Source organism: Mustela nivalis (assembly GCF_964662115.1).
Source record: "Mustela nivalis genome assembly, chromosome: 17".
In the NCBI taxonomy this organism is placed as follows: Eukaryota; Metazoa; Chordata; class Mammalia; order Carnivora; family Mustelidae; genus Mustela; species Mustela nivalis.
In genome coordinates, this window is record NC_139036.1 from 40331243 (window position 1) to 40353158 (window position 21916).

Genomic DNA, 21916 nt, shown 5'->3' on the forward strand with positions numbered 1-21916 from the left:
AGAGGGGGGCAGGTGAGGGAGAGAATCTCAAGCAGACTCCCCATTGAGCTTGAACCCCAGAGTCTGCAAGCTGAAACAAAGAGACTCCTAACCAACTGAGCCACCCAGGTGCCCCATGATAATGTATTATTTTTAAACTTTATAAAAAAGATTTTATTTATTTATTTGACAGAGATCACAAGCAGGCAGAGAGGCAGGCAGAGTGACAGAAAGGGGGAAGCAGGCCTTCCACTAAGCAGAGAGCCTGATGTGGGGCTTGATTCCAGGATCCTGAGATCATGACCTGAGGGGAAGGCAGAGGCTTAACCCACTGAGCCACCCAGCTGCCACGATAATGTATTTCTGAGTAGAAATCTACACTTTTACCTGAACACACTCTTCCAGGTCCATTTTTTCAAGCTCATGGCAATTCTACAGAATACAAAATCAAACATTATAACACCAAGATTTAAAACATGGGAAAATTTAAAGCCAGAACACTAAGAAGCAGTATTAAATACATGGACAAAATCTTAAGTTTCAGAGCTGGTGTCATTCTAATGTCACTTTCTGCCTTCATTAATCACACATTTTAAAAAGCCTTGATCACAGTGGAAATTTCTCAATTACGTATCTATTATCTTTTAAGTCCAAGGGAATAAATTTTCTGCCCATTAATACCAAGCTAATACAGAATCCTTTCAACCATAAATAATTTAATGAAAATTATCTCTTTGAAAGAATGGAAGGTAAACTGTGTGTCTTCATTGAGTTATGCCATGTGCTGCCCCCTACCCATTAGTCTTCCATCAGCAAATGTCCCTCCCCAGAGTCCATATATGCTAAAGACAGTATAATTTTGAATACTATCATTATACAGTAATTTATAAAACTATTCCAAGTATTTATTCTGGAGAACACAAAAAAATCTCTTAAACCACCTCCATTTAAAATCAGGTCTATATATTTCTTTCAATGTTACTCTCACCCACCAGTCACACACCAAATAACCAAGAAAGCTTTTCCACGAAGCATTAGGAAGGCCCTGCCTAGCTTACCATCTAATGAAAAAGTGGCAAATCAAGTCTCAAGAAGGAACATCATGGTCTCCAAGACACGTCTGTATTTCTAGAGCAGTTCACGTTCTTTAGGCCTGTGGCTGCAGCACGAGAAGGCTCAGGCACACTAGCCAGAGAAGTGCCCTCACACTCCACACCCTCCTCCACTTTGCTGCCATTCCACGTTTCCCTTGTTGCTCACTCTTGTGAAATTTAAAAAAAAAAATTATTTTGTAAAGAACCTGGAGAAAATAACTTACCCTGGCCAGAGTGGTAAAGCCTACATCTGTTAATTGAGAACACCTCGCCACTTCTAATATTCTGTTGAAAAACAAAACAAAACAAAACAAAGTGAAAGTCAAGCCCTTGTTTTCTGAAAACTGGGTTTATTAAAACAGCAAGAATTTAAGAAAACAACCTCCTAGTCCCTAAACACTGCATGATAGAGTGACATTAACAGCTAAGCAAGTCTGTATACAGATCTTGCCATTCATTTTCATGGAGTCATCATAAAGTGGTCCTGTAAATACCACATTTCAGGGTGACGCAATCAGAAGAATATAATAGAAGCTTGTAGTTAATGCCAAAATGCATTTAAAAGCCTTCTTGATGGCATACTGCTTACCCCCAGAGGGCAGCCTGCTCCTAGAAAACAAAGGAAATAGAGATAAATACTCTGCTTCAATTAATCTGTTGCTTAAGTAAATTATTCTCTTTCCCCATTTTACATGTAGGTTCACTCAAATTTAAATAGCTTTTAAAAATACTATGGAGGGACTGGTTAATTACAGGCCTGTCCCATGTATGAAATTCCACACTTATGAAAAAAACACCCTAAGTGTCCTGCCTCTTCCCACAGGCTCCCAGGGAGGCCCAGCACAGAGCGGGGCTGAGCTGGCAGCCAGTCTCCTACTCAGGAACTGCTGAACACCAACCAAAATACTAACCACAGGACCTGGGAATCAAAAGTAGCTCTTTTTTGTGAAGAATCTGGTGACATCTGCATGATAGTACCAAATAACATCTTCATGTTTGCTTACGAATTACTTACTACATGAGTTGAAACAAACAAAGCTATAATAGAAGAAATCATTATCAACCAGCAATGAGAAATGAACATCTAAAGGGAAAGCAGGATCTGACTGAACCTAACTTTTGATTCTGATATTTGAGAGCCTTTCTGTTCGAACAATAAAATAAACCGTGAAGGAGTAAGAAGCCGAACACTCCTTACTTTAAAAGAGAAAAAGGTCAGGCGTAATATTTTTAGGGAGGACTCTTGCTGCCTCCTTAGCCCCAGGCCTCTGATAGTATTATTTTTGACCAAGTCTATGATATATCAAGGAACTCTGATAATCTAGGCAACTTTTCTTTTAACAATTATGGTTAGGCCTCTTGCCAGGTAATAACAAAAAGCTTTAATAAATTTACATGGGTTTATAGTGATTATTATATGTGGTTTCCTGGGTTCTGGACCAGACTGCCTGAGTTTGAACCCTTGCATCTGAACTCACTAGCTGTGAGACCTTGAACAGGTTACCTGATCTCTCTCTGTGCTTCAGTTTTCTCATCTGTAATATGGAGATAGTAACAGTGCTTATATGCTATTATGGGGATTGAATGAATTAATATTTGCAAATCACTTAAAACAAGGGTTAACATATCTAGCATATAAGTCCAATAAAGTCGTTTTAAGAACAAAAAAGGTATATGGGGATCATCCTTATTTATTACAAAACAGCATGTTGTGTGCTTTTACAGAACCAATATGGGTTTGAAAGCATGTGCATGCTAACACTGCATTCTTAGTAAATTATTCAGCCAATGCTTCTTTAGGCAAAGAGGAGGAACCACAGAGAAATCAGGCTTTCTCTAAAAGACCATGAACACAAAGGAAGTATTCCTGCAGGGCTATTTTTTTTTTTTTAAATACTTAATGCTAAGTAGCTGGCATCATTACCACAAGGTAAATAACCACAGGGCAGGCCTTTAAAAACTTTCTTCCAGAAGGAATTATATGAAGTATTAATAAGAGAAAATGCCTTTACTTCATTTCTAAGTAGAAATAAAATGTGAATTTTTTTTTTCCTAGTATGGATAGCAAGAAGTAGGAAACAGGGAACATTACCCCTTGGTTTAAGCTAATTATACATATAATCAAGTGAGGTACAAAGCAAGCAGGTTAGCACCTAAAAGGGTAGTGACCTTGTAGTGTCTACCTTAAAAATCTCAAAGTTCCGAGCAATAAATTCGTGTGAAGAAGGCCTTTGTTCCTTTCCCCTGATTTTTTGAGCTAAACAAGAAATGTTTACCTAAGCCGTGGGCAGTTCTGACCTAGAGCATTCAGGATGGCATCTGTGATGTTGGAGCAGCCGGAGGCACAGAGGGACTGTAACTTATGGCACCCTCTGCATATAGTAATGAGACCTTCATCTGTGATTTGCTAAAAAATAAAAGCAAACCCCCCCCCATTGGTATTAGTAACTCAGCAGAAAAAAAGGAAAAAACGTTACCTCTGAAAATAAGCACCAAAAAGAAATAAACTAGTTTAATATTAATCAGGTAGCAAACCTAAAAGAAAATTAACACACTTTGTTTCTCCTTTTCAGTTCCTTTTGATTTAATGTGCTCATTTCTTTCTTTTTTTTTCCTTTAAGTAGGCTCAATACCCAACATAGGGTTTGAACTCACGACATGGAGATGAGAATCACATGACTGAGCCAGGCACCTCTGTGCTCATTTCTGGTGTAAACGGAAGAAGCTATAATGGGATTCTTTTAATGTAATGGGACTGCGAACAGCATGAGGTGCATCATGGGTTAGATTCAATTAAATTACTTTAAAACCCAGAAAACAGATAAGAATGGCAGTATAAACATATTTGCAAGTTCTAAATTGACACTGACATTGTTAATGAAAAAATAAAACAACCTGTGGATGACAGTTTCAACTTCATATCAACCACAGATTTTTTTCTTTCTTTTTTTTCCCTATTTAGTTCTTTATTTTAATTGTAATAGTGTAAAAAAAACTTAATTTATGGAGATAAACAGCTGTATCCAACTCAAACATAATTTTATATGTTTTAAATTATTCTAAAATTTGAAAAGGACACATCAAAATGTTACGCTAAAAAAAAAATGCCATGTATAAGCATCCTAACATGTTGGATGTGATTAGCAATTCAATTTGTCCTGCTAGATTCACAGATTTTGTGTAAGCCTCGTAATAAAGCTCCCTGTCATCTCTGTTCAATCAGTGTCCTTAGGTTGCCAGGAAAATTAGAAAAAAAATATCGAGCTTTAAATATTTACTGCTTAAATCAATATATTCTCAATATTGTATAACTAAAGCAAGATACAGATAAAAAAGTGGATGCAAAGGCAGATATAAGATGTATTGTGAGGATAAATTAATGAGGATCAACACATGTGGAAGTAACTAAAAAGGTGCCATGCAAGTGTGATGTATAGTTATAACTAAATGAGGATAACTGAAATGTAAAGGGGGAAGCAGCAATCAATAAACATGCATATGTACCAGGTCAATGAGAATTTGTGTCATATAAGATCAGGAAAGTATATTGTAGGATTGTGCTGCCTTTTCCTTCCCTTTTTTTTTTTTTTTAAAGATTTTATTTATTTATTTGATACACAGAGAGAGAGCGAGAGAGGAGACACAAGCAGAGGGAGTAGCAGGCAGAGGGAGAAGCAGGCTCCCCACTGAGCATGGAGTCCAACGCAGGGCTTGATCCCAGGACCCTGGATCACGATCTGAGCGGAAGGCAAATGCTTAACCTACTGAGCCACCCAGGTGCCCCTGCTTTTTGCTTCTTAATGTTTTCAAGTCTTTAAGGGATTACTGAGGAAGAAAGATGAGAAAAGTCACATATAACAATTCTTCAAAGTTTAAAAATAATAAAATTTACTGAACTTCAATGTTTTCAACTTAGTCAAGAAAAAGAGAATGGAATGAGAATGTACTTTGGTCACGTCAACAGTTTTGGTCAGAAACGTGAAGTCTGGGGCGCCTGGGTGGCTCAGTGGGTTAAGCCGCTGCCTTCGGCTCAGGTCATGATCTCACGGTCCTGGGATCGAGTCCCGCATCGGGCTCTCTGCTCAGCAGGGAGCCTGCTTCCCTCTCTCTCTCTCTGCCTGCCTCTCCATCTACTTGTGATTTCTCTCTGTCAAATAAATAAATAAAATCTTAAAAAAAAAAAAAAAAAAAGAAACGTGAAGTCTTAGGAATGAGAATCATTGCATCACATCCTACAGAAGGAATGACTTATGCCCTAAGATCTGGGTGAAGGGAAAGAGTAAAATAAACAGATGACAGAGCTGGTTCTTTGTGCTTACCGGCTGGGGTTTCTGTCTGCTGGAAGGGCCAAGGAAATGAAACTAAAACAGCAAACAGTAGGTATGGTATATATGTGTAAGTAACATATATCCACACAAATACATACAGAGTGTACCTGTGTGTATATACACATATATAAGATCCAAAGATGCCGGAGAACAGTTTTTTCCTGTCACTGTAAGATGATGATTTCATGCTTACAGCAGTTGCGTAAGCTCTTCCTGTCAGGCCAGATATTTCAGTTTCATAAATGAAATTGGGCAGTTAGCAACTATGGCAATCAGAATTAAAAGGAAGCAGTGATCAGACTTAAAAGGCGTATCATTCATTTAACTCAGTCTTTAGGAGCCTCCTAAGCAGATCATTATCAGCACCATCCCTTAAGGGCTGGAAGGGGGGCTGCTTCAATTGCACAAAACATGGCCCTGTATCTGTCACCTTTCAGCAACCACTATGGTCTCAAGTTTCAGGTGATTATACAAGAACGGGAGGGAATAATGAGCAGAAGTTTTAGCAAAAACAAGGCAAACCCTCATCAAGTCTTTTTCATTGCCATGAGAGGCTTTCACTCCAAGGCAACACATATTTGTAATTTTCAAGGCAAGAGAGAAAAGATAAAAGTATATTGTTGATGTTCTAGGACCCTGAATAGTTTCAGCAAATTGAGCAAAATGCAGGGGTTTGGGGATACACACAAAAGAGGTGACAGTCTAAAAAAGCCAAATGTGAATTACAATACTACTTGGAAATACTTGAGTACATTTTGCTTGTCATCTGTTTAGATCAGTGGTTCTTAATAGTTATGACTGACTGATAGATCTTCATTGGCATAACTGCAATTAATTAGCCAAAAAATATTCTAAGTACTAAAGTCTGTGAATAATTCACTTCTAAAGGTAGAAAAGGGGTGGAGTTCTAGTTAGCTTGTTTGGAAATCTGCATGGCTATCTTTTATATTGTCTACGTCAAAACCCTTAGGAGTGAGTGTACTTAAACATGCCAAGAATCGTATCTGTGTGTGTCCTGTTTCCCAGGGCTGAGGTGGAAAAACCACTGGTCTTAATGATGGAAGCTTGTACAATAATATTACTGCAATGAACTACTAATACAAAAGAGTTGTGGGAGGGACAGCTTACTAAGCAAGTCTGCAGGTTCAAGGTCACCAGTTCAGGACAGTGTGCACCTATGTACTTCAGAGCTTCATCTTCTAGCTAGAAAAATTAAAAAGACAGAAAAAAAAGATTACTGACACTGTTTCAAGAGATAAAGATATAGGAGTATACACATTTCGTCAACACATGCTAAATAAAGCCAAGCAAGCTTCAAAGGAACAATGAACCAGAAACAATGACCCATGATCAAATAAAGGCATAATTCATGTCATTAGTATGATTATCAGTATTTTTCATCAGTTCCAACCACGTCAAATTCACATGATCACCAAATCAAGGAAAAGATAAAATAAACACTGCCTAATGTTTATGGATTTCTCTTTTGATAAGTTAAGTATGCCTCACAGCATTCTGCTCAGGGATTATGAAGCTAAAATAATTTTCACACTTCTGTACTTCCTATATAAAAAGTTTTTTTTAAAAAACAAACTTTTGGGAGCAGAAGCTGAGAAAGGAATCCGGTTTATCTGCTGCTGGAAGATGAATGCCACGCGTACAGTGCTGAGAACAGATGGCAAGTAATTGATTATAATGGTGCATTCCAATCAATATTTTTCAGGATTCCATAAATAACCAGAAGCTCAAGCTGTTGTTTTAAGACAGTCTTACTTCCAAAGCTCTGTTTCAAACAATGGAACTCCTCCCATCACAGTGAAGGAATAAGGGCACTTTTAACAGAAGCCAAGGCACGGTTTCAGTAACCATTAATAAAAGAATGTCACAAGAGCCTAACCCTACTTTGTCAGTCACTTCTAAACTCACTTCTGATTATTTCCTTCGAGACACTGCCATGTCAATTCTTTTTTTCTTTTTAATCACCGTAAAATAGAAAGATAGTAAAATTTTTAATAGCAAAATATGTTGGGATTTGTAATGTGACTGGCAGGAAGTAAACACCAACACTATAAAATGTAGGTTCTGTATACTTGGCACATTTAACCTGGCAGTTAACTGCTGCCTAACTAACTAACTAAGTGAAAACTGCTAACTAAGACTGCCTTCCTTGCCTCTCCAGTTCAAGGTCTCAGGCAGTGACGACATGGCAAGTTTTCTTCTCAGATTAAATTGTGTAAGATGCTTCCTGCCTATGGTGCATGCTCAGTGTGATCTTCTCTCCCTATCTTGCCTCCCCTCAAAAATTTTATCTTTGATCAGATGTTAATTCTTTTCATATATATACATATATATGAAATATATATATGTATATATTAACTCTAAGGAAGACACTTTAATTTTTGGTAAGCATGTATCCTTGATTATTAATATACAACTACAAATTCCTCCAGCCAACATCTTTGGGCTGCCTACAAAGTTCACGGTTCTTCTAAAATTCACAAGCACTACAAGGAGTATTACCTGTGTGCAGCCTTTTAAGAATAAGGCCTTGAGACCCCCACAGCCTCTCACTAGTGCTTGGATGCCATCCTTGGTTACTTGGTCACACCAGGAAATGTTTAATTGCTCCAACAGTGGACATCCCTCACTTAGGACAAAACAAAATGAAACAAATATATGACTAAATCCAATTCCAAAGGCATCAAAGTCTCATTTTATTGGCTATTTAGTCAGGGAATGGCTACAGCCCCATGCTTTCCCACAAGAATACACTCATTTACTTAACATAGATTTAGAATACAGGCAATCTCACAACAAAAACAAAGCCTAGTTATCAATGTTGGTTGAGTTCATGTGGGACTATATCCTGAGGAGAGCTATCTCAAATCCAGCTAAACTAATAAGCACAGAGCACAGTACTGTTTTTCAGGTATATCAGACTGTTATGGAGGTTTATGCTTTTCAAATATATTCTTTTTGCACTTATCTCATGTTTAAAAGGTCTCTGGAAAGGAAATGGAAACTAAGTGACCTGTTCAAGTTAACAGAGTAATTAGTGAAGGGTTTAGATTCAGATTCTTTATCAAATAATTCTTTTACTTATCAAAGTAATAATAAAGAGGTTTAAATTCTTATTTAAAAAATTACAAAGGATCTATACATTTTCCTTATCTGTGAAGTCTCCTCAGTACAGTCTCCATAGGCTAAAATTAGGCTATACTGTGTTTGATCTCCACCTTCTATCAAATAACCATTTTATCTTTGATTTCACATTTGAACTATTCAAGAATCCCAAGCTCTATGATATTCTTTGGAAAATATTGCTCTAATTGTTTTATAAAATGAAGGCAGGGGATCTTGGTTCAAGTCCATTCTTCAACATTAACGGTATGACTTCAGACAAGTCACTTTAGGAAACCTGATTGAACTTCTCTTAATCCAAGATCAGCCATAGCCTATGCTCTTCCCAAATGGAAGCACTCACTTCTGTAATAGCACTTACCACACTGTACTATGTCACTAAAGGGCAGCAACAACAATACCTTGTTTAGTGAGGTTGAATCACATTCAAAAATGTTTTGGATTTTCTTATCTTTAAGTGTCTGTCCTATCTGCCTCAGATGGTTTTCAAATAAATGAAATCATTTATGTGAAAATATTTTATAAACCATAAATGCTGTTATCTTATCCTGTTTATTATCTCACCTGGCAAATGGCCTTAGATACATATGTACTCAGTATTCGTAAGAAAGGTCTAGAAGCCATTTTTAGATTACTTATACTCAACTAAATCTACATTTCTTCTTTTAATAGCTTAATTTTTACTATTTATGAACATAACCAATAAATGGGACCATAATTACCTGTAAAAGACTGATAAAAAAGTAAAGATACAAAGAGAATGAACATTTCACCCTCCTTTTAAGGTATACTTTCTGTATTTTTAAAAAAACAGGTTAATATTAAAACAAAACGTACTGAGTGCTCACTCTATGCCAGAAACTCTCCTAAGCACTTTATACACATTAGGTTGAACCAATGAAGCTGTCTTTATACCATAAAAGCTGTTAAATACTGCCAACTTTGTATGGTTTGGCCTAATATTATCAAACAGTGATGAATACTGTTTAATCCTAAGAACAGAACTATGAGATGACAAGGAAAAGCTCACAAGGGTTATATTTGTTCAAGGTACCTGGCTAATCAATCACCTGACTCCGAAGCGATGCTTTAATCACTAAGCTATGGTATGTGGTGGTTTCAGGAGTGGGGGCAACCAAGCTTGAGAGAAATCTAATCATTTGCGTATACGCTATACCAGTCTGTTCAGAAATCCTAGTTATCCCTAGGCATTTCACCTGAATGTGTCCTGTAATTTGGGCAAGTGATCTATTCTGAACTATAATACATACCCATAGAACACAGTTTCCTTCGATTCTAACTTTATTTCAGTTATTTGAAATTTTTAAAAAACTCAGTATTTGTTCTGGTTATTGGATACTCTTGTTATAAGATATTTACCTCAGAGCTTTAAGAGACATGTTTGTGATTGATGTACAGGAAGCCAAGTCAAGGTGCCTGAGTTTGGAACAGAACTTGCTAAGGCTAGTACATGTACTGAAAAAATGGAAAAAGGAGAAAATAATGAATAAACAAACAGGGACACATCTTTAATAAATCATATACGATTCTCATTAAACCCAGGTGTATACATAAGAACGGTAAAATTTCCATACCCCAAATAAAAGCAGTTACAAATCCTGGGACCTTTCACGCTGAGGAAGAGGCAGGTGCCATTCACAAAGAAGAAAGGCTGTGCTGTGTATGAGAATTAGCATGAGGGGATGATGATGCTTCGTTCTCGTTTGGAAATGTTTTACAGCAAACTACCTATGTGCTCACAGGAGACCTCTATGCATTTTGCAAATACAGAAATACCAGAAAGCTAGCTTAGAACTTGCTAGCAAGTGGTGCAAAATGAAGACTGAAAACTGTCTCTGCTCTTTCATTTAAATCTCTACTCAAGATAATCTTTTGCATGGCAGTAATGAAATGGTTGGATTTTTGCAAAGTATATTGAAGATAGACTGATATCGGGCTTGAATAAGTTAGTTTATGTAATATCACTACCTACCTGTCCTTAGGACTTAAAAAAAAAAAAAGATTTATTTAAATTTATTTTTGAGAGAGCAAGTGAGCAAGTGTGAGTAAGGAGAGGGGCACAAGGAGAGGGAGAGAGAGAATCATTAAGCAGACTCGGCAAGCGTAGAGCCCAACATGGGGATCTACCCAGGACCCTGAGATCATGACCTGAGCTGAAATCAAGAGGTGACCAATTAACCAACAAAGCCTGCCAGGTGCCCCTCTTTTTTTAAAAAATAGTTGGGGCACTCAGTTGGGGCACTCAGTTGTAATCTGGGTGGCTCAGCAGGAAGCCTGCTTCTCCCTCTCCCACTTCGCCTGCTTGTGTTCCCTCTCTCACTGTGTATCTCTCTGTCAAATGAATAAACAAAATCTTTTTTAAAAAAAGATTTTGTTTATTTACTTGACAGACAGAGATCACAAGTAGGCAGAGAGGCAGGCAGAGAGAGGGGAAGAAGCAGGCTCCCTGTGGAGCAGAGAGAGCCTGATGTGGGGCTTGATCCCAGGACCCTGGGATCAAGATCCAAGCCAAAGGCAGAGGCTTTAACCCACTGAGCCACCCAGGCACCCTGAATAAATAAAATTAACTTACAAAAAAAAAAAAAAGTAATCTATACCCCCAATGTGGGGCTTAAACTCATGATTCCGAAATCAAGAGTCATATGCTCCACCAACTGACCAGCCAGGTACCGCTTTATGAATTTCTTAAAGTCTCTTTTTTTTAAAAAAGATTTATTTATTTATTTGTCAAAGAGAGAGAGAGAGAGAGAACACAAACAGGCAGAGGCAGAGAGGAAGCAGGCTCCCCACTGAGAAAGGAGCCCTATTTGGGACTCGATCCCAGGACCCCGGGATCATGACCTGAGTTGCAGGCAGCCACTTAACAAATTGAGCTACCCAGGTGTCTCTTAAAGGCTCTTTTTATAAAGATTTTATTTATTTCAGAGAGAGTGAGAGAGATTAAGTTGGGGGCAGATGAAGAGGAAGAGGGAGAAGCAGACTCTCTGCTGAGCAGGGGGCAAGGGGCAGCTCAGTTCCAGGACCCTGAAATCACGACCTGAGCTGAGGGCAAACACTTAAACCCCCGGAGCCACCCAGACACCCATAAAGGCTCTTTCTCCGCAATGGTCAAGTTCTCATTTAATTTTTTAAACTTATGATGGAAAATTGCAAATATACACAAGAGTGAGAAATAAAAAATATACCTGTATCATCACTGAGCTTTGACATTTATTAGTATTTGACTATTTCTACTTCATCTATTTCCCTCTGCTTTTTGTTCCAGTATTTATTTATTTTTAAAGATTTTATTTGTCATAGAGAGAGAGCACAAGCAGGGGGAGCAGCAGGCAGAGGGAGAAACAGGCTCCCTGCTGAACAAGGAGCCCAATGTGGGACTCGATCCCAGGCCCCTGGAATCATGACCCTAGCCAAGGGCAGATGCTTAACCAAATGACCCACCAGGCGTCCCTGTTCCAGTATTTTATTTTATTTATTTTTTAAGATTTTATTTATTTATTTGACAGAGAGAGATCACAAGTAGGCAGAGGCAGGCAGAGAGAAAGGGGGAAGCAGGCTCCCCACTGGACACAGGGCTCAATCCCAGGACCCTGAGATCACAACCAGAGCCGAAGGCAGAGGCCCAACCCTATGAGCCACCCAGGCACCCTGTTCCAGTATTTGAAAGCAAACCCACACATATTATTTCACCTAGAATTATTTCAGGATATATTTCTAATAGATAAGGATTTTAACTCCTTAATATCTGATAACCCATCTGTGCTAAAGTTTCCCCAACTGTCTTATAAATGCCTTCGTCAAGTTGATTTGTTCAAACAGGATCCAAGCAGCAGCCATACATTCTATTTGGCTGATATGTGTCTTAGGTCTTTGTGTAGACCTATGTTTCCATTTCTTCTGGGTGGATGCCTAGGATTAGCATTGCCAGCTCCTACACTGTGTTTATGTTTGACTTTTTAAGAAATTACCAAATGGTATTCCAAGGTGGCTATACTCTTTTACATTCCCACCAGCAATGCATGAAGGTCTCAGTTTCTCTACATCCTTGCTAACACTTGCGCTCTCTTTTTCATTATAGCCATGTTAGTGGGTATGGACTGTAATCCTACGGTGATTTTATTCTGCAATTCTAAAATGAACACTCTTACTTGTACTTATTAGCCATTCATCTCTTTCCTTGGTGAAATGTCTAAGTGTTTAGCTCCCAGTTTCTTTTAAAAAAAAGATTTTATTTATTTGACAGAGACATAGCAGGAGAGGGAACACAAGCAGGGGGAGTAGGAGAGGGAGAAGCAGGCTTTCCACTGAGCAGGGAGCCTGATGTGATGCAGGACTCAATCCCAGGACCCTGGGATCATGACCTGAGTTAAAGAGAGATGCTTAACCAACAGAGCCACCCAGATTCCCCATGTTTAGCTCAATTTTTTAAAAAATTTTGATTTTATTTATTTATTTAACAGAGAGAGAGACAGATCACAAGTAGACAGAGAGGCAGGCAGAGAGAGAGAGGGAAGTAGGCTCCCTGCTGAGCAGAGAGCTTGATGCGGGGCTCGATCCCAGGACCCTGAGCTCATGACCTGAGTTGAAGGCAGAGACTTGTTTAACCCACTGAGCCACCCAGGCGCCTCTATACACTCTTAATACATGTCTAATTTCCTTCAGTAATGTTCTGTCATTTTCAGATACTTCTTATATTCTTATAGAATTATGTCATCTGAGAGTATAGAGAGTTTTACTTCTTTCATGTTGGTATGCCTTTTTTTGGGGGGGGGGGCTCGTTTCATTTGGCTAGACTCTCCAACAGAATGTTGACAGAAATGGTGACTTTAACATCCCCACCTTGCTCTTCATCCTAGGGTAAGGATTCAGTCTTTCGTAAGTATGATGTTAGCAGTAGGGTTTTTAAAAAGATTTTATTTTATTTATTTATTTTTTTAAGATTTTATTTATTTTATTTATTTGTCAGAGAGAGAGAGAATGAGAGCGAGCACAGGCAGACAGAGTGGCAGGCAGGGTCAGAGGGAGAAGCAGGCTCCCTGCCAAGCAAGGAGCCCAATGTGGGACTTGATCCCAGGACGCTGGGATCATGACCTGAGCTGAAGGCAGCTGCTTAACCAACTGAGCCACCCAGGCGTCCCTTTAAAAAGATTTTAATTAATTTATTTGACAAAGAGAGAGAGAGATCACAAGTAGGCAGAGAGGCAGGCAGAGAGAGAGGGGGAAGCAGGCTCCCTGCTGAGCAGATAGCCTGATGTGGGGCTCAATCCCAGGACCCTGAGATTATGACGTGAGCCAAAGGAAGAGGCTTAACACACTGAGCCACCCAGGCGCCCCAGCAGTAGGTTTTTCATAGATGCTTTTGATCAGATTGAGTGAACTCCTTTCTATTTCTAGTTTGTTGAGGATCTGTTTTATTATGAATGCGTGTTAGATCTGTCATGTGTTTTTTCTGTATCTGATGATCTACTGTTACTTAACAAATCACCCCAAAACTGAGCAGCTTGTAACAACAAAAATTTACTATCGCAGTTTTTGTGGGACAGCAATTCAGGCACAGGCAACTTAAGCAGGGTGCCTGACTCAGGATCCTTCACAAGGCTGTAATCAAAGTACTGGTCATAGCTGCATTCATCTCAAAGGTTAACTGGGTGCGAACTCCCTTCCAAGCTTATTTAGGTGACTGTTGGCAGCCCTCAGAAGATCCAATTCCAAGCTCGCTCACTTGGTTTTTGGTAGGTTTCTTGCTGGCTGCTGGCCAGACCTCAGCTCCTTGCCACGTGGCCCTCTCCACAGAGCTACTCCCAACAGGGCAGCTTGTTCCCCCCAACAGAGCCAGAGCCCTGAGGGAAAGCAGAGCAAGACAGAATCACAGTCTTTTGGTAACCTAATCTTCAGTGTGACATCCAATCTCTTTTGCAGTATTCTATTGTTAGAAATGAGTCACTAAGTCCAGTCCACGTTCAAGGGAAAAAGATTACACAAGGGTGTGAGTACTAGGAGGCAGGGGTTACTTGGGGGTCATTTTAGAGGCCACCAATCACACTGAGATGATCATGTGGTTTTTGTCCTTTATTCCAGGGGGCAAAAAATCTCACCAGCTGCCTATTTTCATATGGTTCACAGGTCCAGAATGGTTTTGATGTTTTTAAATGGTTGAAAAAAATTTTTTAAAGATATATCTTGCAGCATGTGAAAATCATATGAAATTCAAATTTCACTGCCCAGAAATAAAGTTTTATTGGAGCACAGTTATGCCTTTTTGTTTATATATAGGCTTATGACTGCCTTTGGAAAACACTGCCAGGGTTGAGGAATTGTGACAGGTAACTGTACAGCCAATGAAGCCCTAAAAATATTTACTTATCTGGCCCCGCACAGAAAAAGTCCGCTGACTTCTACTATTCTACTAATTATTATGAGATATTAACTGATTTTCATATATTAAGCCACATTTGTATTTCTGGGCTAAATCCCACTTGATTATGATCCAAAATCTTTTCATAAGTTGCTGGATTCAATTTGCTAACACTCTGTCAACTATTTCCGCAGCTGTTTCTGAGGGCTCACAGTCAGGAGATTACCTTTTATTGTGATGTCTTTGGCAGCAGAAAAACACTGGCCTCATAGAATGAGTTGTAAAATACTTACTATATTTTATAAATCAGCTTTAAGACTGGTATCATATCTTCTTTAAATATCTGATGGGATTCACCAGTGAACCCATCTGGGCCTGGGGTTTTCTGTATGGGATGCTTCTGAATTATTTACTGAACTTACTTGTTATAGATCTACTCAGATTGTCTTTTTTTTAAGGCTAATTTGGTCATTGGTGTCTTCCCAGAAATTTGTCCACTTCACCTAGACTGTCTGATGTTAGTACAAAGTCACTGATGATATTCCCTGATAATCCCTTTAATCTTTTTTTTTTTTAAGATTTTATTTATTTATTTGACAAACAGAGATCACAAGTAGGCAGAGAGGCAGGCAGAGAGAGAGAAAGAGAAGCAGGCTCCCTGCTGAGCAGAGAGCCTGATGCAGGAATCGATCCTAGGACCCTGGGATCATGACCTGAGCTGAAGGCAGAGGCCTTAACCCACTGAGCCACCCAGGCACCCCTAATCTGTCTTTTGAGTAAAGTATTTAGTCCTCTCCATCACTCCTGCTTTTGATAATTTATGTTTTTTATTTTCTCAGTCAAATTTTCTTGTCAATTTTGATTTTTTTTTTAAAAGCTTTTGGTTTCATTACTGTTTTTATGCTTCATATTTTATTTTATTTTATTTATTTATTTTTAAAGATTTTATTTATTTATTTGACAGGCAGAGATCACAAGTAGGCAGAGAGGCAGGCGGAGAGAGAGAGAAAGGGAAGCAGGCTCCCTGCTAAGCAGACAGCCTGATGCGGGGCTCGATCCCAGGACCCTGGGATCATGACCTGAGCCGAAGGCAGAGGCTTTAACCCACTAAGCCACCCAGGCGCCCCTGCTTCCTATTTTATTAATATTCAATCTAATCTTTTTTAAAAGTAATCTCTACGCCCAATGTGGGACTCACTCCCCACTGTGAGGTCAAGAGTCACATGCTCTACTGACTGAGCCAATTAGGTACCCCTACATCCTTAATTTTAAACCTTCCTTTTCTAACGTAAGCATTTGAAAAACTATATTTTTCTTTGAAGTATTGCCTTTGGTACAGTCCACAAGTTTCAAATGTTGTGCTTTCATTATCACACAGCAAAACATATTTTTTAGTTTTCTTCAATCTATTCTTTGACCCATGTTATTTTGAAGGGTGATATTAAGGACAAGTTCATTGTTGCTCAAGTCTTCTAGAGCTTTACCGGTTTTTGGTCTACTTATCATTTACTATTTAATGTCCTCCATTTACACTTTTCCCTGAAGTTTACATCATCTCATATTAATAACCGCTCCAAGTTTCTTTTGATTAGTGACTGTGATAGTATATACTTTCTCATCCTTTTACTTCCAAGTCCATATTATCTTTAAGTTTTCTTGTAAATTCTTGAGCACATTTGTACTTGCTATTTTTAAATGTTTTATTGGTCTATTTTCTAACCTCTATCATTTCTGGGTCTGTTTCTGACTAGTTTTTACTCTGGTTATCATTTCATGCTTTTTTGCATGTCTTATAATTTTCGCTGAATGTGAAAATTCTGTATGCTGAGTGTCTAGGTTTGTCGCCTTCTTCAAAAAAGAATGATGAATTTAAACTTACTCAGCAGATCACTAAATTAGTTATGGGTCAGTTTGGTTCTAAATTTTTTTCTTTTAACCTTTACTGGGACAGGTTTAGGCTAGCTTTACTACCAAGATGTGACCTTTCTGAAGTCTGTTATTAAATGTCCCAAGGTATTCTCTATTTGAGGTAGTCAGAACTTCTCCCAACCTTATTTAAGCTCTGGCAATTTTTCACTTTCAAGTTTTCCAGTAATTGTTCTTTCCTTATTAGATGTTCTTTGCCTGGCTCTGTGGGGTCTCAATATGTGTACTTACAGTTTACTATCAGCCAAATCCATGTGGATTCCTATAGCCCTTTTTGAATAGATCCCTCATCTTGAGACAAAAATTCCAGTTACTTTCGCCTCCCTGAACTCTGATCTCTTACTCTTCAAAATATTATGTTTCTAAAGCAAAAATCTGGACTAGTGGTTATTTGGTGATTTTAAGACAATAAGCTTTTTTTTTTTTTAATAGGAGTGATAAAGTTAACATGCTTATGTTAAAAGTTTTTATCTTTTAGAAATATATACTTACAGGTTATATAATATGATGTTTAGGACTTTTTTCAAAATAAGAAAAATTTCACGATATAGATAAAACAAGACTGGCCCTAAAGTGATTAATTTTTCAATTATCAATTTGAAGCTGAGTGATGGGTTCATTATATACTTTTGTCTACCTTGGTATAGATTTAAAACTTTTTGTTAAAATTCGGGGTGCCTAGGTGGCTCAGTGGGTTAAGCCTCTGCCTTCAGTTTGGCTCATGATCTTAGGGTCTTGGAGTCAAGCCCCACATCAGGCTCTTTGCTCAGCAGGGAGCCTGCTTCCCCCCCCACCCCTGCTTACTTGTGATCTCTGTCAAATAAATAAATAAAGTCTTTTTCTTTTTCCTAAAGATTTTATTTATTTATTTGACAGAGAGATCACAAGTAGGCAGAGAGGCAGGCAGAGATGGGGGCAGGGGGATGCAGGCTCCCTGCTGAGCAGAGAGCCCGATGTGGGGCTTGATCCCAGGACCCTGAGATCATGACCTGAGCCGAAGGCAGAGGCTTTAACCCACTGAGCCACCCAGGTGCCCCAAATAAATAAAATCTTAAAACAACAACAACAACAACTTTTTTGTAAGAATTCAAAAATCAGGGGTGCCTGGGTGACTCAGTTGGTTAAGCATCTGTCTTCAGCTCAGGGCATGATCCCAGAGTCTTGGGATTGAGTTGCACACTGGACTCCCTGCTCAGCGGGAAGTCTGTTTCTCAATCTCATGCTCCACCTGCTTGTGTTCCCTCTCTCTGTTAAATAAATAAATAAAATCTTAAAAAAAAAAAAAATCAAAAGTCAGTAGAAGTAATTTCTCTCTGTGTGGTTATAGCTCCAACTTGAGTGATTGGGTTCACATGTTTTGTTTTGTTTTTTAATTTTTATTTATTTGACAGAGAGGGAACACAAGCAGGGGGAGGGCCAGAGGGAGAAGCAGGCTTCCCGATGAGCAGGGAGCCCGATGTGGGGCTCAATCCCAGGACCCTGAGATTATGACCTGAACCGAAGGCAGAGCTCAATCAATGACTGAGCTACCCAGATGCTCCATGGGTTCACATGTTTTATTTTGTTTTCAATTTTTAGGGACTGCTTTGATTTCTTTTGGACTTAATATTTTAATTATGTAAAACATTTACATAGCTAGCTATTAAAGTAAAACTATAAAATATGATATTTCAGAGTCTCCTTTTCATCTCTCCCTGTTTTCTCTCTCACTTATAAATCACCATTTGATAAATCAACCATTTGATTATCTTTCCATTGTTTCTTTTTTTTTTTAAGAGGATTTTTTTTTTTTTTTTTTTTTGGATAGACAGGGATCACAAGCAGGCAGAGAGAGGAAGGGAAGCAGGCTTTAACCCACTGAGCCACCCAGGCGCCCCTCTGTTGTTTCTTTTTAAAAATGTAAATGAAGAGCAATATTTATTTATTTATTTGTTTATTTATTTATTTATTTTATTTGACAGAGAGAAATCACAAGTAGATGGAGAGGCAGGCAGAGAGAGAGAGAGCCGAGCAGAGAGCCCGATGCGGGACTCGATCCCAGGACCCTGAGATCATGACCTGAGCCGAAGGCAGCGGCTTAACCCACTGAGCCACCCAGGCGCCCAAGAGCAATATTTATTTATATTTTCTCCTGGCCCTACAAAAAGTATCTTTTTAAGAAGATTTTATTGACTTATTTATTTGAAAGAGAGAATGTGCACAAGTGTGTGCATGAGCTATGGGAGGAGAGGGAAAAGGAGCAGCAGACTCCTCACTGAGCAGGGAGCCCAGTGAGGGGCTATATCCCAGGACCCGAGATCATAACCTGAGCTAAAGGCAGAAACAACCTATTGAGCCATCCAGGCACCGCTACAAAAAACATCTTACACAAACTGCTTTGCAGTTCGCTTTCTCTCTCTCTCTCTCTCTCTCTCTTTTTTTTTAAAGGCTTTCTACCTTTTTTTTTTTTTTAAGATTTTTATTTATTTATTTGACAGAGATCACAGGTAGGCAGAAAGGCAGAGAGAGGTGAAGGGAAGCAGGCTCCCTGCTGAGCAGAGAGCCTGATGTGGGGCTCAATCCCATGACCCCAGGATCATGACCTGAGCTGAAGGCAGAGGCATAACCAACTTAACCAACCTCCCCCAAGTGCCACTGCAGTTCACTTTCTTAACAGTATGTCCTGGAGATCATTCCAGAATACTATATAGCTCCTCATTCCTTTTAATAGTGCTCTATGGAATGATATTTGGATTGTCTCCCATCTCTTGCTATTAGAAATCCTGCAGTATTTGGGGCACGTGGGTGGTACAGTTGCTTAAACAACTGTCTTTGGCTCAGGTCATGATGCCAGGGTCCTAGGATCAAGCCCCCACATTGGGCTCCTTATTTAGTGGGGGGCCTGCTTCTCTCTTTCTGTCTGCCTGCAGCTCCCCTGACCTGTGCTCTCCTGCTCTCTGTCAAGTAAGTAAATAAAATCTTAAAAAAAATATTGCAGTATTTGTTATTACAAACAATAAAAGTGAATAGCTTCATATATAAATTATACCATATTTTCGTCAGTTTATCTTTGGTTTATAGGATAGATTCCTAAAAAAAAGTATAAATCGTATGTCATTTGTCTAGATACCAAACTAGTCAGATTCTTTATCTCTGTAACATTAAGTATTCAGGAGAAAAAAATAAACAGGTAATTTATCTGAAGTAAAGGTGGACTACCAGTATAAAGTCATAGTTAGGGGAGGGGTTAGATTTATTTCTCATGTTAAAGGGTTAAATCAATTCACAGAAATAATACTTGCTTACTATTACAAGTATTCTTGTGATTCTACCACAGTAGAATTAATAACCATAGTTCTTGTCTTTCAGACACCTTCTTATACTAAAAGTTAACAATGTTGTGACCTCAAAGAAAGGAATGAAATAAACTGTACCCTGTGTCTGGAGTGTCTTCCACTTTCCTTTATTAAAGCAATTATAAAGATCCCATCTCCATGAGGCCTTTTTTGAACAGGAACATTCCCTGAATAATCCTGACCCCACCCTGTATAAACATGCTTTCTAACTGCTTCATTGCACCTTAAAATAGGAAACAATTTCCCTATGCAATTTTAAGTGTTATCTGATACATCTTATTACCAACAGATAGCCTGAAACTGAATTTGGGGAGGGGGGTGCTGAATGTTTTTTAAGTCTATCTTCCATGTCTCTTATATCTGTGATAGTAAGCTCTCAAGGATGAAGGACTGATTTCATTTATATTGTAACTGACACAGACATAGTACACTTAAAGGGTCATTTAATATATGCTCAATATTATTACAAGTTGCTTAATTATGTAAGGTTTTATATCTTTTTAATAGAATTATCTGTTTACTATTTTTTTTTTTTTTTTTTTTTTTTACAAATTTTATTTATTTACTTGTGAGAGAAAGAGTACAGGCAGGGAGGAGGGCAAAGGGACAAGCAGACTCCCCAGTGAGCACAGAGCCCCATGGGTTGGGGGTGGGGGTCAATCCCAGGATCCTGAGATCAGACCAGAGGCAAAATCAATGCTCAAATGACTGAGCCATCCAGGCATTCCTGTTTACCTTGTTTTTTGAATGAAACCTATTAGTATCTTGAAATATAAATAGTCCTAGTAATTTGTATTATTAATATCTCTACTGCATGGTCTACAATTTTTAAGTTTCACTTTAAATATCAAGATAAAATTTGGGCCAGATTCCAAAACAAGTTTCTTACGTCATTTCCATTTTAATGTCTTTTCCTTTTAAAATATCTTCCCTCTGTAAGATGAAAATTTGCTAAATGTATTTAAGTGCCCACACTTAAAGCTAGTATAGGCAGGACACAAGGGGCTATGACTTACCCTTCTAAAACATAAAATACTTACGCATCTGTTGTCTTTGTACATCCATTTAGATTCAGTACTTCAATGTTCCTACAATTTTGTGCAAAAGTCCTTTACAGGAAAGAAACAAAGTTAAGTTAAAGATGTGAAAAGAAATGGGCATAATTCTAGGCATTACAAAAAATAATAAAAGATATTACTATTGGGGCATTACAAAAAATAATAAAAGATATTACTATTGGTAATACCGGATATTTGTACAAAACTAGCTCACATTACAAATATATTCATTTTCTACCACAAACTTTTAAATACTGACCAAGGTTAGTGTGTCAACCAAGGTTAAAATTAACCTAACTCTTAGTCAACACATTAAAAAAAAAATTTACTCAAGGCTCCAAAATAGCCATTTATGATATGAGGAATCTGGCTTTTGATGGGGATACTTATTCTTGTTTTATTCTCAAAACCATACATCCCCAAACTGGCTATTTTTGTGTTATAAGCAACATATGTATGTTTGGGTTCTGAAGAGCTTAAGAATATAAAAATTGTTTTAGCTTTTTCTGGGTGAAATAGTGCTGTTCCTTAATTCAGCCAAGAACATCAATTAATCAATAGTTACGTTCTTACCTTAATGCATTGTCTCCTACTCCAAGACACCCACGAAGACTTAACTTTCGTAAAAAGCCCCCACATCTTTTTGAAATATTCTCCACTACCCGGCCCTGTAAAAAAA

General features: G+C 38.3%; 1 protein-coding gene across 3 annotated transcripts in view; it reads right to left on the reverse strand.

The window, feature by feature from the left end:
• Positions 1 to 336: 336 nt before the first annotated feature.
• Positions 337 to 21916, reverse strand: part of FBXL20 (F-box and leucine rich repeat protein 20) — a 93624-nt gene continuing 72044 nt past the window's right edge. For all 3 annotated transcript variants that reach the window (XM_082704977.1, XM_082704978.1, XM_082704979.1), the window contains 8 exons: positions 21811 to 21905; positions 21220 to 21288; positions 9923 to 10018; positions 7922 to 8048; positions 6530 to 6604; positions 3350 to 3480; positions 1298 to 1358; positions 337 to 411 (listed from right to left, as the gene is read on the reverse strand). In XM_082704977.1, the coding sequence (XP_082561103.1) occupies positions 355 to 411; positions 1298 to 1358; positions 3350 to 3480; positions 6530 to 6604; positions 7922 to 8048; positions 9923 to 10018; positions 21220 to 21288; positions 21811 to 21905 (711 nt within the window). In that variant the 3' untranslated portion in view covers positions 337 to 354. The remainder of the gene's footprint in view (positions 412 to 1297; positions 1359 to 3349; positions 3481 to 6529; positions 6605 to 7921; positions 8049 to 9922; positions 10019 to 21219; positions 21289 to 21810; positions 21906 to 21916) is intronic.